At 36.9% G+C, this 16,121-nt stretch overlaps 1 protein-coding gene across 2 annotated transcripts in view; it reads left to right on the top strand.

The window, feature by feature from the left end:
• The first annotated feature begins 6,526 nt into the window (after positions 1 to 6,526).
• Positions 6,527 to 16,121, top strand: part of DIAPH3 (diaphanous related formin 3) — a 410,013-nt gene continuing 400,418 nt past the window's right edge. Inside the window, exon 1 of one of the 2 annotated variants that reach the window (XM_023500580.2) lies at positions 6,527 to 6,965. In XM_023500580.2, the coding sequence (XP_023356348.2) occupies positions 6,762 to 6,965 (204 nt within the window). In that variant the 5' untranslated portion in view covers positions 6,527 to 6,761. The remainder of the gene's footprint in view (positions 6,966 to 16,121) is intronic. The other variant, XM_031958457.1, reaches the window with a different exon arrangement.

Genomic DNA, 16,121 nt, shown 5'->3' with positions numbered 1-16,121 from the left:
AGCACAAATTACTTTAATGTATTTTAAGAAGAATCACACATCCACAAAATAATTTTGCTTTTTCACACCCATTTTAGAGTTAACTACTATGCTTCATTATGATAGCAAGATCTTCTTGACCCTGTTAAACACACAGTTTTGTGATTGTGGCAAGAGAATGTGCTTAACTCCATGGCAAACATTTTTTCTGTAATGAATATTTGCTTTTTACTTCTGTTACTCTGGCTGGAGAAACAGAAATGTGTGTGTGTGTGTATGTGTGTGTGTGTGTTTTCTGTCTGGGAAAAACATTTCCCACAATATTGCTCAGAGTACAAAAACAGGGGATGATCCTTTTTCAGTTTGGATTCTGTTTGGATGGAAGCATTTATGGTGTCTGTCTGGTGAGAGCTGGGAAAGGACTATTAAAAAAGAGATGAAATGTGGGAAGCAGTATGAGGATGAAATAAGGGGGAAAAAATGGATACAAACACAGAAAGTTGGAAGTGAAGACTATATATCTCCCTGACATAAGGGCTTGTCCTAAGAAGATACATTGTTAAGATTCACGTTTCTACAAATTCATTCCTAAGAGTTAGGTTCTCAAGTGTTGTTCAAATCATTGATCCAGTAGAAAATCCTTTTGCTTTCTCCTGGGTTGTTGTAGTATGCTGATACTGATGCATGAGTAGTATCAAGGGAAGGCAGTGGGAAGTCTGTTTTCTTCTACTTGTTTACAACTTACCCTGAAAGCTAATCCAAGAATCATAGCCGAGAGTCTTTATAAATTAAATTCCTTAGGATTTGGGGAAGTTGTAACCTGGAAAGGATAGATAAAAATTATTGCTATTTGATTCTTATTTCATGTTATATACATCTTCCATTTAGTTTTAAATGAATGTCTTTTTGCATTGCTGGGAAGTCATTTGATTAATCCTGTTTGTTCTTGAAAAGTTCCATGGGGCATTTGTGAGTGGAGGTTGAATGCACTCAAGCAAGTACAGATGATACTCAGATTTTCTATTGTCTGTTACTTCCCAAACCTTAGCTTTTATAACCATCATTTTTATTCCCTATACTGCTTAATTTACTATTGTATTGCTGTTGAGAAGTGGCTTTTTTTGGGGGTGGGGGGCAAAAGTACATAGAAAAAGACTACCTTGTTCACTAATGTTTTACGAAAAACTCCATGAGAAACAACATCCTATATTACACCATATAACTCAGAATTTCTCTGAGAATTCCTAATTTTTCATTAAGATAGGTAGGTAAGAGAGTGGATACTGACTGAAATCAGTAGGATCTGAATTTACAACAAGCCTCAGATATTTGCTAGCTGTGGGATCCTGGGTATGTCACTTAACACTGTCTCAATTTCTCATTGAAAGAAATAAACTGGAGAAAGATGTAGGAAACCAATTCCAAATCTTTGCCAAGGAAATCCCAAGTGGAGTCATGGAGGGGAAAGCATTCAACAGCAACAATTTTGCTTTGTAGTCTGAACTTTAGTTCATAAAGGTATGAAATCTGATTGATTAGAACATGTTTCATATTTGCTTTTTCAATATACTGTAAGTGGTGGTGGTGGTGATGGTGGCAGTGGAGTTGAATGAATCCCCTGTTCAATTTCAGTTTAAGTGATGAAATGAAAGAGTAAGTAAGAGGTAGATAATTGGGACAATGAGACTTAAATTCAGTTACTTTTTTTTAAAATCAAGTCTGAAGAAGTTTCTCCATTAATATGATACAATTAGAAGACAACTAACCATTGATTGGCAGAAAGTTCTGAAATATCTCAGATAGTCCTCTTTTTTTGGAGTGTGTGTGGTAAATTTTGCAATAGTATTTTATTTTTTTCCAATTACATGTAAAGATGATTTTCAACATATGTTTTTGAAAGATTTGGAGTTTCAAATTTTTTTTCCTCCCCATCCCCTCTCCAAGATGGCAAGTAATCTGATATAGGTTATGCCTGTGCAAACATTAAAACAAATTTCCTATTTGTCTTAGTCCATATTTGTCCATATTAGTCTCAAACAATCCTTTAAAAAAGTAAGACATGCCCTCTAAGACAGTGTTTTTCATCATGTGGTATAGGAATTCCTAGAGAATCTCTGAAACCCTTTCATGTTTTTATAATTATTTTCATAATTAATACTAAGATATTATAATTTCTAATATGATCAATATTGATAGATATAATGTATATAAAAAACAGTTCTTTGGAGAACCCTCCATGTTTAAGAGTGTAGAGAGGTAGATTCTGAGAGCAAAAAGTTTGAGAGTCAAGTCTCTTGAGACAGGGACAACTTTATGGAATGTGAGCTTTGGCTATGGAAGAAGACTCCAGCTCTGAAGAGGGAACTGGCTCTTGTACAGAGATTTTTTTCTCTTCCCTTACTCAGCCAATATCTTGCTGTTGATGAGATATCAGGAAGGAGGCTAGGAGAATCCAGAGGAGTGACATAATTAACAAATGCTGTGAACAGGGAAAAAGAACATTAGGATCTTGAAACTATATGTTACCTTGACCACATGAATTCCCTAAATGTGTGGCTTTGCTAGTGAACCCTAGGAGTGTACTCACTTTGCCAATGATTTCAGATTTGTAGGAGAGTATGTTTCGAATTTATTGGGAAAACATTTTGGAGCCAAGTATTCTTATAGTCACATCTTAGTAGCACCTTGCCTGGTGCTAATTGTGTTCTCTAATTAGTAAAGGTAAACGTACAGGTTGGGGCTGGTGAGCTATAGTTTTAGGAATATGAACTCATAAACTACCTTAAACCTAGAATAGACATCCTCTGAGGGCTACGAACTGTGAGTATGAATTTTAAGAATTTTTTTAAGGGAATTTTTTTTAGGGTAAGGATGAGAGAGTGTATCAATAATGCAGAAGGTTTGCTAGGCATGAATGCTTCCTAATTGAATGGGTACCACAATTTTTATTTTTGTTTTTATTTGTTTCTTCTCTATTATCTATAGGCAGTAGTATGCAAGCAAATGTTTCACAACTTCTCTCTGGAAAAAAAATGTACAAAGTACACATTTTAAGTTTAATCTACTTTATTAACATGTTCTCCTTTCTTTTCTTTTTTTTTTCCTCCATTATTTTCTTAAGTCTACACAATCAAATAAACATAATCAAGCCTATTTGTAGCAGTTGCTCATTTCAGAAATATAAATGCTCACACTGAAAATTTAACATTTTTCCAAGGTGTCTCCAGGACATCCCTGACAAATACATAGACTAAGTCAATTTCAGGTCTTTTAGATAGGAAGATCCATTTCTAGATCCACTGCAGTGTAAGTGGAACTAACTTAGTGGGAGTAATAAACTATGTTGTGATCCACACTCAGTCCCCATGGTCCTCTCTCTAGATTAGATGGCTCTTTCCACCACAAGACCACTGGAACTGGCCTCAATCACCTCACTGTTGAAAAGTTTATATTTCTTATAACACAGTAGCATAGCATCACAATCATATACCAAAATTTGTCCAGCTATTCCCCAATTCATGTGTATTCTCACAATTTCTAGTTCTTCTAATTCCTTAATAAATAAACAGGTTTTTTCCTCACAATAAAGCAACATTTTTTCTTTTGGTGAATTTCTAGTTTTTTCCTCGTGTGTGTGTGTGTGTGTGTGTGTGTATATGTACAGATAAAATACAAAAGATAATTTTATGAGGAGGGAAGAGGAACTACACCAGTAATTGAAGGAGGAGAAAGAAGGAAGGGAATAAACATTTATATGGCATATACTAAGTGCCATTGTACAATGTAGGTGCCATTATTATTCCCATTTTATAGTTGATGAAGCTGAGGCAAACAGAGTTACTGCCCAGACTCATACATCTTAGTAAGCATCTGTGATAAAATTTGAACTCAGGTTTTCCTGATTCCAGACCTTGAGTTGTATTCACTGTACCATCTAGCTGTCTTTATGATCAATAAATAAAGTTTTCAATTCACTTGATCATTTCCCAGATGGGCACATAAACCTAAGATGTTTCCAATTTTTGCTTTCTGAAATAATGCTTATGTAATGTAATATTATGTAATACTTCTCCCCATTTCTCAGATGTCATCCTTACAAGTAGTTTTCAGTGAGATTACTATTTTTTCCTACTTCTTATTGTATAATTTCATATTGTTCACTTCCATATTTTTTTAAGATCTTGACTCTAGTGGTCTGAAGGGAATTGAATAGAGGGAATTTGTTAAACTGCCTTTCTTTGGGTATTTCTGCAGAGGAGAGTCAACACTTAACCTTGAACAGTGTAACATGGTAGGTGACAGTGTTACATGGTATTTAGGGAGTACCTAATGGGAAAGTTTTAATGGTTGATATCTGTTTACTTTGATATATGTCAATGGTAATAACCTGTCCTCCTCATTATGCTCTCTTTTCATAGACTTAAGCCATGCAGGTAATATTTTATGAAATATATAATATTTCATTATTATTGTATTATATATTACTATCATTCACATTCATATTTAAATGTATTTATGTAGCACCTTTGAAAATATAAAGGAATTCTTTATATTTTCAATATTTTTTTAACTCTCTCATGAGATCTTCTGGTTCTGAACTATAATAAATTATAATAAATTTTTACCTTCTTCTTAACTGTCTTTTACACCACAACCTAGGTTCAGATAATAATCATTTGCTATATGTTTCTCAGCTCCACCTCCACCTCCCCATCCATCCTTGTCTTTAAGCAAGTAAGGCAAGGACCAAATTTTACATAGAATGATAAACTTTTATGTGACTTGACAGCTAATTCTGTCTAAGTGACTAAGTGACATTGTAGAAGAATGCTAGATTTGGGGTTTAGTAAGATCTGAATTCAAATACAGCCTCTAGTACACTAGTTGTGCAAATCACTAAAAATTCTCCCAGAGTTTCCTCATTTATTGAATGGCAATAATAATCAGACAGCCTCCAAAACCAGTAAAGGCATTTTAATGAGATTTATGTACTCACTGGCTGGGCCAAGCTCTCTGAAGGATTTAACCTACTAGGAAAAACAAGCCAAGGATTTTTTATAGAGTAGTAATGATTACATCACAAGATAGGTAAATTTTGAGGTTATAGGAGGAGTTTCCTATCATGGCGGGGGAGGAGGTCCTAAAGAGAATGCATACTGAAAAGAGAAAGGGAGGAAAGAGGGAAGGACTGTATAAATGAAAGGTGATATTTTACCTAGCAGCATGGGTTCATCCAAAGATAGCAAAGAAAGAGAATTGCATATATTCCATGTCAGGGGAAAGATTTATTGAGGTTTATGACCCAATGTCTTGTTCTGCATCCTGTTGGTGCTACTTTCTTGTTGACTGATTTCTGTGTTATGTTTTGTGGGAAATATCAGGTAGTAACTTGGTGCTATGATTACAGAATTTGTTGACCCGATCATTGTCTCATGATTAATCCTTTCTGTGGGGCTCAAGGCTGGGATAGATTTGGGCTGGGGTGACCTGGGGGAACAACCAGAATTTCAATAGCAGGGCGAGTCAGCGTCTCTCAGTTTTCTTATCAGCAAAATGGGCATAATAATAGCACCTACAGCACAGCTATAACACCAGATGATTCATTATATTATTCATACTATTATATTTAATATAAAATGCTTTACAAATCTTGTAGTGTTGTGTAGTCATTATGATGTACCATAGTCTTTTATTTATTTTTCTTTAACATCAATTTTTTTATTTTTATTTTTATTTACAGGTTATATGTATGGGTAACTTCACAGCATTGACAATTGCCAAACCTCTTGTTCCAATTTTTCCCCTCTTAACATCAATTTTTTAAATGTTGAGTTCCAAATTCTATTTCTCTCTCCAGCTTTTCCACTAACCCAGTGGTAAGGCAAGAAATACCCATTATACATGGGAAATCATGCAAAACATTTCCATATTAGCCATGTTAAAAACAACCACCAAGAATAAAATAAAATAAAAATAAAGAGGGAAAAAAAAAAAAAAAACACGCTTCAATCTGTACTCTGAGTCAATCCATTCTCTCTGAGGAATTGGATAGTTTTTTTCACCAGGAGTCCTTTGGAGGATCCCCATTTGGGGGAATCCTTTGGATATTTATCGGAATCTTTTTTCTTTTGGTTGATGGTTGAAGGGGCTATAGAGCGCAACAAGGTTGCTGCACAAACTGAAAGCTTGTAGTTTTCTGGTCATTTTCTGGAGAAATTGAGATAGAACTACATTTCCCAGAAGGTATCGCGAATCTGAAATGCGGTAGGAAGGCTGGGAAAGAACAGATCGGCCAGCGGGGAGGAGAGCTATCCAAAAAGACCCGACTGTTGAAATGCAGAGCGCATTAAGTCACCGAGGAGGGAGAGTTACAGTGCGAAACACAACGAAGTACGTAAAGCACATCAACTCTAAGTCAGTTTCAGCTCCCGGTTTGACAACTCCGACCAATAAACTCCCGCTCTGCAGAAAGAGGGCGGGCTTTAATGCATTGCGTCAGATCCTGGGAGGTTCTGGATTGGCCGAGCCGGGGGCGGGGCGGCGATGGCGGGAGTATTCGGACTGCGGTGGCGGCGGCGGCGGCGGCGGTGACGGTTGGGTTTGGCCGCATCCGGGCTTTCGTAGTGCTGAGATCGGGTCTGTCCATATACCCAGCTTCTGGCCTGCGCCGTGTCCCGTGGCTTGGCGCGGCGCGGCGCGTGGTTAGCAGCTCCATCTTCCCTCCCCAGTCCGGGCGGAGCCGCAGCGGTCTATTCCGGCTCTGCCGGCAGAGATCGGCAAGGATGGAGAGGAGCCGGCCGCGCCGTCCCCACCAGCCGCACGGCCTGGCCGGAGCGCCCTCCTCCTCCTCCTCCTCGTCGTCGTCGTCGTCTTCGTCGTCCTCATCGTCCTGCCGGGGTGGCCGAGACACCAAACCTCAGCGGCGTAAGGGACAAGCGTCGGGCCACGTACCTGCGGGCGAGCCCGGCGAGAAAAGAGCCAAGTTTGTAAGTATCGCTCTGGGCCGGGCTGCCAGTTAGCTCTGTGATCGGGGATTTGAAGGCGAGATACCTGAACCAGCCTAAGTTTCACTTACGTCATTGGTAGCCAACTGGAAGGCGACCCCAGGCCTTGGGGGAGGGGAGTGCCGAACAAGTTATCCGCTGGGGCTTGCCCTCCCGTTCCGGGCTGAGCAGCAAGTCTGAGAGCAATCTCGTTTTTTAACAAAATTCTGCTAATCGTTTCTCAGTTATGCTTTCAGCGTGATTGGAAGTTTTGCATGATGGGATTGGGGACGGTTTAGTTTTAAATCTTGGCAGGATAGGCAGGACCTGTAGTCACTCCTGAGGAATGTGTTTGTTATCTTGGAATGGAGTCCAAAATGTAAGAAACTTTCCCACTCACTGCCATAAACGGCCAGCAAGGGAAGAATGAGGCAGGAGAAGACATAGGTGGTCCTCTTGCGGTTGTCTGTCATCCTAGTGATATTTTCAGGTTGAAAGTTATTTAGCTCTTATTTTGTCTCCTGTTTACCAACCTAGGACAGAGTTTTAGATCTTCTTTATAGTCCAACCTGGAAGCTTATCTTTGACTTTTCACTTCTGATATAGTAATATAGAAAATTCTTTTGTGATGTACCAGAAGCTTTTAACACATATATCTGCTACAAATAAGCAGACATTGCTATGAATTTATGGAAAAATACTAGTAGCGACTCATTGCTTTAAGAATTAAAAATGCTCAAACTGTTTAAGAATTAAAAATGCTCAATAACTGTATCATTAAACATAATTTTTAGTTAGCAGTAACAGGAGACTGTATAAAACTATTTGGTTAGTAATAATAGGGGTTGCATACATATTATGACCAAAGTTACTATATACATAATAACATATGGGGATATATGGTGGGTTAAGTGTCAGTTTCCATTGCTGAATCATCTTCTTTCCAGCCAAGTGTGGGTGTATCCTAGGGCTTCATCTTGAGCATTTTTTTTTTTTCCTTTTATATTTTAAACAATAGCTAGCATTTATATGGGGTTTTAAGCATTGCAAAGCATTTTATAAAAATCATCTCATTTCATTCTCACAATAACTCAGAGAGGCAGGAGCTATTATTCCCATTTTACAATTGAGGAAACTGAGGGAGATAAGAGTTTAAATGACTTGCTCAGGCTAAGACTGGACTGGAATTCTCAGGGCTTTAATAATCATCTCTCTATGTGATAAGGATATGGATAGGGTCTGGACCTATAATTTCATTGGTAAAAGCAACTCCAACACTTTTTTACAATTTAAGAGCTCCAGAGAGGTTAAGTGATTAAAGAGACTTAAGTGACTATGTCAGAACCTGAATCCAGTTCTTTTTTAGTTCTCTATGCCAGAATACTTCTCAGATTCTTTTGTGAAGATCATTCATAATTTCCTCCTTCATTTCTCACTTGTACTTTTGTCCTGACTTTGCAACTGCCTGATGAACATCTTCACTTGGATGCAAAGTAGAGATTTCAAGCTCATGACATCCAGAATGGAGCTTGTTAGCTTTCCTTGAAACTTACCCTTCTAGAGCTTTCACATCCTTCCATTTTCAACTTCCATCATCTGTGTTTCCATCCTCCAAGTTATCTCATTACTTCCACATACAATCAATTGCTTAATTTTTCTAGTTCTACCTCCTCAGCATGTGTTGCTTATATTTGTCCACAGTGCCCTTTCACTTACCTGGCTACTAACCTAGTATGGGCTTTTTTCACTTTCTGTCTAGATTTTTGCAAGAACACAATGGACAGAGTCCTGAGCTGGAGTCAGGAAGACTGGAGCTGTAATCCAGCTACTGACACTACTTCTGTCTACCTTAGTTCTCATTTGTAAAATAGGGATGATAATACTTACAGGGTTGTTGTGAGAATCAAATGAGATAGTATTTATAAAGAGCTTTACAAACCTTAAAAACACTTTATAAATGCTAACCAGACTCCTAATTGGTCACCTTGTCCAAGGCTCTCCCTTCATCAATTCATCTTTGTAGAAGAGTTTTCATTGTCTTTAGTTGCCTTTATATTAACACATTCTTGGCTCTGTTTGGTATTTAAAGTCCCGTACAGTTGAAATTTAAACTCTCTTTCCTCCCTGATTTCACATTACTCCCCCTCATTCTGTTTCAGCCAAGCTGGTCCATGTGCTCTTTGTCCCAATAGAGAATCATGTTTCACTTTATGTTCTTGGAATGTTCTCACTTTTGTGTCTCTACTAAAGACCCATCTCAAGTGCTCCCTTCTACATATGGCTTTTCTTGATTCTCTCTAGTGCATTCTTCACCACTTCAATTCAATTTAACACATTTATCATTCCTACCACGTACTATACAGTTGGGATGCAAAGTCAAAATGAAAAGTAATTGTCATTATAGTTTACATTTTGTTGAGGCAGGGAACAATGCATACACTGACAACATAATTATGTGAACATCATAGAGCATCCCAAAAATCTTAAGGTAGTTTTAAGTTTAATAGCTTTGTGCATTATGCATGGGTGGGGTGGGGTGGGTGGGTCGATGGAATGTAGTAAGTCTTGGCCTATGAGGCTGAGGAACTTACCAAGTTCTTTTAGTGCCATCTATATACATGTTTTCCCAAAGTATTTCAGAACAAAGATTATTTCTTTCTTTCTTTTTTTTTTTTTTTTTTTTGTTCCTATCTGTAGCACCTTGTAGTGCCTAGCACATAGTAGTTGCTTAATATATTCTTGTCAAATTGATATGGACATAAGTTCAGAGAGGATTTATGATCTTCTGTCCTTTGATTTTAATTTCCTTAGTACTAGAATAAAATTTTATGTTTTTCTCCCTCATATCCTAATCAGACAGTGATAAAGTAGGAGTCAGATTGCCAAATGAAAGATTCTGTCCAACATGAGAAAAATTAAACTGGAGAAATAATTTTTTTTCATCTGCTATAACAACCCCTTTTCTATCTTCAAGTAAGAAACATGAATGTGAAGCTAGAATATGATGATAAGGGGGAAAAATGAAGCCAGTAAGAGATCAGAGGTCATGATGAAGGTGAAGAGATCTTGAGGATTGAAGCCATAGGACAGTGAGGACCGGATACTGTAATAGAGAGAAACATTTCTTTGTTCTGGAGTTTGGAGATAGAGCAGTTCTGAGGAATGATAAGATCTTATATATGTGTGGCCTAGTGGCTACCCAATTTGAAGTTATTCTTTCTTCATCCCTTAACTCCCTTGTACCCTTGGTATTTTTGTTGATCCTTCCTTGGATAACTCTTGGATAACAGCCAAACTGCTGAACACTCTAGAAGTAGTATCCTGGTCCACAAGTCTATATTACTTTGGAAATAACTTGTAAGAATGAAAAGATCATTTGATTTTTAGTTTGTCAAATCTGAAAGCAAATGACCAAAAAAGTCACAGAGCTTATGTAACTACCTTTTATCTCTAAATTTGCCTAAGAGCTTATGCAAGCTATCACAACCACAGTTAACCCTAAAAATTATCAGGCTCACATAGGTCATCACAACCATAGTTAGCTCTAAGAAATAAAATAAAATTTAAAAATAGAGGGGTCATAAACAAAACCTTTTTTTATTCCTTTGGAGGGATACTAGATACATGTACAGATGCCTGTTTTAGTGTGGGCAAATCTCAATACATATAGCAATGATTACTCAGCAAGCTGTAGTTCTGACAATGAGGCATAACAGTAACTAGACAGTTTGATTCATAGCAGGGTTTTGTGACCGGAACATATATCCTATAGGTACTTGTCTGAGCTCAAAGACCATCAGATGTTGGAATTTTATTATGACTGAGTTCATCTAGGTTGCATACAAAATATTGTTGTTGTGCCAAGTTCAGGGACAACTTGCTTCCTGAGCCTTAGCTCTGGAAGACAGGATTTCTCCAAATAGTAAAAAGAGAAGGGTGGTCTTGGTATGTGATACTGAAAAATTAGAGGACTTGGATTATTGAGTTTGGCACTTGTTATCTTTGTGACTTTGTGCAAAGACAAAAATTACTTAACTTCTCCTTAGTTTCCTCATTAGTAAAGTGAAGGATTTAAAAATCATTTTTGAAGGCCCCTTCTAGGTGTGACATTATATGATCTTATGACTTCAACTACATCTAACTACTTCACTCTAATCCTTTTATTATTCTTTTGTTATTTCATAATCATATTTATCATACTAATTATTCCAGATCTCTGACACTCTCTTCAGACTCAGTTCTACTCATTTGAGCTTTTTGCAGATACCCTCTCCTTCTACTTTGTTGAAAAAAATCATGGATGTAAGTTCACCTACCCTCTTCGATGCCTCATAAACTTGCTAAATATTAAAATACAAGATAGGCATAAAAAGATTTGAGGAGAGAAAATGGAGAGCCCCTTTCAAATTTAGCTAGACTATCTGTTTTCTTGTTAAGAATTTAAGACAACGGGGAACATAGTTTCCATATTGTTCTGTAAATTCAGGAAAAGCCCTAATGATTTAGGAGACCACTTTCCCATAAACAGCCAGGTTGTCATCTGCTGTCAAACCCCATTTGAGTTATTAGAGTCCTTTGGTGATTTATATAGATGAATTTTGTTTTTGCTTTATTCAACTGTTTCTCAGTCTTTGTTATTTATATTTTTTCTAGTTTTTAACATATATATGTATATATATTTATATGACAGATTTCCAGTGTGACTATTTTTCAAAATTTTGATAATTTTTTCTTCATATACTCTTTTTCCATTTGATAGGTGATACCCTGGAGTTTATTTTTTAAAAGTTTGAGTTCATCCAATTAGTGATTTAGAACATTTTTTTCACCTCCTTATGTAAATGGCAGGTCTGACTAAATTAGTCCTCTGTTTTTTTAGGTGTTAAACTGATATGACTATTAGTTCATTCAGTGGTTAACCAAAAGAAGTTTACCTAACCCTAACCTAAAGAAGAATATTCAGTCAGATTGCTTCTACCAATCTGGTCTAAAGAGTAGCATGTGGTTGCTCCTTCAGTCTCTGGACTTCCACAATGTGGGACCTATGTCATTCTGGCCAGAAGCTACCAGGAAGCTTCAGCTAAGGATATGGAGTTTAAGCCTTAGTCAAGACCCAGGCCACCCAACTGGATCATTTGAGACCCAATGACATCTTTTAGGTGACTAAAAAGTAGCCTGACTTACCTGGCGGAGGTTTGAAGGCCCTAATGAGTAGTGATGTTAACAGTTTGCTGATGGACTTCGCATCCTTGAGCACTTATCTCTTGGGAAATAGCTTTTAATCCATCCCTAAAATTTGATGAGTGCCTATGCTGATTGAAGAGCTTCATCTTCAGGCCTCCTTTATAATTTTTTAAATGACTTTTCTCTGCCTTCCTCCAAAATTTGAGAAACATTAATTTGACATGGGTCCAAGATCATGGATTACAAGTTCATAGATTTAAAGCTGGAAGGAGCCACAGAAGCCATGTAGCCCAACTCCTTCACTGATGAGAAGACTGAGGCCCAGAGAGGTGAGATGATTTGCTCAGGCTCATACGGATAATACTCTTCAGAAATGGAATTTGAAACCAGAACTGCTTTCTCTGGACCAGATGCTGAATGAGTTAGTTGTGAATTCAGGAGATTGAAAATGGATGTGTGTGTGTGTGTGTGTGTGTGTGTGTGTGTGTGTGTGTTGGTAAGTGATTTAAGACTTAATCATTTCCCTTTGTTAGGAGACTGAAGTTGGAGGTCTCTGGTACCCTCAAAGATACCCCAGAGCAGTGGTTTGAAAATTAACCTTTAGTAAATTCAGTTTGGGCTTTTTGTGTTGTTTAACCTCAGGATTTTTATATTGGGTGTTCTAGCCTGGCTTGGCCAACTGGGTAACTCTTAGAGGAAGATGCTTTTGGAAATTAGTCAAATGGCTTCAAGTACTCCAGACTTGTGAAGTCATAGTCACAGAATCCATGGTCCAGTTTCACTTTGATCTCTTCTCAGTTCCTTTTTTCTGTGTTCCCCTTCCTTCAGTCCCATGGCCTTTTCACTCTTTTGGCTCCTAGTGGCCTTTAAGGCTTATTATACTGGCAAGTCTTATGCTGTGAAGGGATGATTTTTTCTGGGGTGTGAAAACAGGTTTTCTTAACAAGGTTTTTTTTTTTTTTTTTTTTTTTTTTAATATTCTTTCTTACTGCGTTTTATCTATTGGACAAACAGCACAACTGCATCACTAACTCTGATCTTTGATCCCTAGGCCATTTGAAAAGAGGGAGATACAAAGGTATTGAGGTCCCTTCTAGTTGACCAGTCCTTGAATCTTATATTCGCCAATCTTCTCTCTGGTATCAAAAGATGGGGTGAGCCTACATCTTACCAAAGTTAATGTCTCAACCTAGGCCCTTAATCCTATCTTCTTTTTAGCTTGGTTTCTTACTTATTTCTCCACTGACCTAAATTTAAATCTGACCACAGTCTCTAACTAGTGATGTGACTCTGGGCATCAGTTAATCTCTGCCTCAGTTTACTTATCAGCAAAATATAAATGATAGCATCCACCTCACAGAGTTGTTATGAGAATCCAATGAGATAATATGTATGAAGTGCTCAGCATAGTGCCTGGCATTTAATAGATACTATTATTATTATTACTATTTTTATGATATTTTCATTTTTCAATCTCTTCCTCTTCTGATTTCTTCCTTTTAAGTCCTCCAACCTCGCACGATTATTTTGTTGGCACATTTTAAATGTATTTGTCATCTGTTATTTTTCATCTTAATTGAGTAAATGTATATATAAAATATATTGCAAACCTTAAAGGGCAATATAAATGGGACCTATCAATAAAAAGAGCAATAGCATTATTATTTAAGACCTTTCTCAGGTCTTGCTACTAGGTCTCCCTTTCTCAGGATTAGCTCATTGGCACAGTGAATAGAGTACCAAGACTTGAATCGGGAAGACATTTTTCTGAGTTCAAATCTGACCTCATACAAACCACTCTAGTGTCTTTGCTTTGAACACCTCATGGACAGTATGGTCCACTGGGTCAAGAAGAATCAGATACGACTGAACAATAACAATAACAGGTGCCACTTATTTCATGCTACACTGTTGTAGCAAAGGAATAAGGATGATGCCATAGTTGCAAAAATAATATTGTATTGGGTGGAAAAGTTGCAGTGAATCCAATGTGGTTATTTTACTAATGTCTATGGTGGATTTTTGGGAAGATTGTCCCCAAGATAGGCTTAATAATTTAGTCACGGAATAGATTCGATTCCATTCATCAATAAGCATCCATTCTGCTTTGCCAGTCAGATTCATCTGGACAGAAATGCCCTTGCACCTTTTTATATGTGAAAAAACATTTTGAACTGATTCTAAATAGTAGATACAATATTCTCACACTACTATGGATTTTTTGCCAAAATTTTGAATAGGTTAGGATGGAGTGGAAAAGGAATAAATGAGACGATCCAGGATGCTAGGAAGAAGCTTCTCACGACAGGCAAAATGGTTGTGCACCTTTCTGGTAGATTAGGTTTCTGAGTCTGGATACTAAGGATTTTCACCCAATTTAGTTCACCCAGTCACAACATAATTTACTTGCTTGCTTACCCAGTTTACTATACTTAGTCATGTGATAAGTAGTAGTTTTCAACTGTTTTATATTGCATTATGGCTACAATATGGGTCACTTGTATGATGTGCTGAAGTCAATTCAAAATAAGGAAAACAAATATTAAGTTTTCACTGTGGGCATTTACATTGTGGAAATTGGCAAACTCTACAGATCCAGGCTTGATTTGTTGTTTTGGTGTTTGTACATAAGAAAATAATAGAGGAAATGTTTTTGTTGTTCAACTACATAGTCATGCCCAACTATATGTGATCCTTTGGGGAGCTTTCTTGGCAAAGATAATTGGAGTAGTTTATCATTTCCTTCTCCAACTCATTTTTCAGATGAGGAAATTGAGGTGAACAATTAAGTGACTTGCCTAAGGTCACACAATTAGTGACTGAGCCTGGATTTGAACTCATTTTCTTGATTCTAGTCCAGGTGCTCTATCTATAGTACCACCTAGTTGTCCATAAATTAATTAAATTAATAAAAGTAGATTAACTTTTAAAAATATGTCTTGCATACTTTTTTTCTTTTCTTTTCTAGATATCCAGTTGTTAAAACATTTATCAGTATGCTTCTGCTTAGGTGAGTTTTTAGGTGAGTTAGGTGCTTTTGTGAGCTAACCTGAGTACCTCACCATTATTTTTAATCTTCTATAGAGAAAAATGCACTTAAGTCTGATTTGGCATACATGAATTAATAATTGTGTCTCATCCCCTTAATAAACAATAAGTTTAGTAAGATAGAGATTGTTTTCACTTAAACCTTTGTTTCTTGGATTTTTTCTTGGATTAATTTGTTGTACTAAGTGATGTTATAATCTTTTGCATTGCTAGTATTCTCTCAGAAGTCCTACACTGACTATTTTAAATACCTATAAGTATCTACCTGAATAGTCCACTGGCTCCTCAAATTCCATGTGTCCAAAGTATTAGTTCCTTAAAATCCCTCCTTCTTTCAGAATTTCTATCAGCACTATGATTTACCTATGTATATATGTTCCAAACCTTGGTATTATTTTTGACTTCTTCCTCTTACTTGCCACAATCTATCTTGATAGTCTATAGGTTTTAGATTTTTTTTCTCTTCATGTTTTCTGAATACCTCCTATTAGTTCTGCTCTCATTGGAACTAGAGGCTTTCCTTACCCTCCTGGACAGTGGCAATATATAAATCCTGCTAATCTTTATAGATTTGGTCATGTCACTTCATTCAGAATCTTTCAGTGGCTCCCTAGAAATCTGAAAAAGTTCTGATTTCTTATCCTGGCATTTAATATACTCTCTAAAATCTGGTGCCACTATTCTTTTTTTCGGTCTTATCTCAAAAACCACTCCACATAATCTATGGTTCAGTCAAACTGGACTGCGTGCGTCTATCTTCTCTTCCATATATTTCTCACATTCTCACATTATTTTCAGTGTCTTAAGACTGCTTTCCTTCAAAATCCCCGTAGTCACGCTATGTATAGAAATTCTACTACATATATCACATATGTTAGAAAGCACATCTGAATTAATTAGAAGATCTGGGGTCAAATTCCACTTCTA

The sequence above is a fragment of the Sarcophilus harrisii genome, chromosome 3 (assembly GCF_902635505.1).
Source record: "Sarcophilus harrisii chromosome 3, mSarHar1.11, whole genome shotgun sequence".
Classification (NCBI taxonomy): domain Eukaryota; kingdom Metazoa; phylum Chordata; class Mammalia; order Dasyuromorphia; family Dasyuridae; genus Sarcophilus; species Sarcophilus harrisii.
This window is presented reverse-complemented; position numbering and strand designations above follow the sequence as displayed.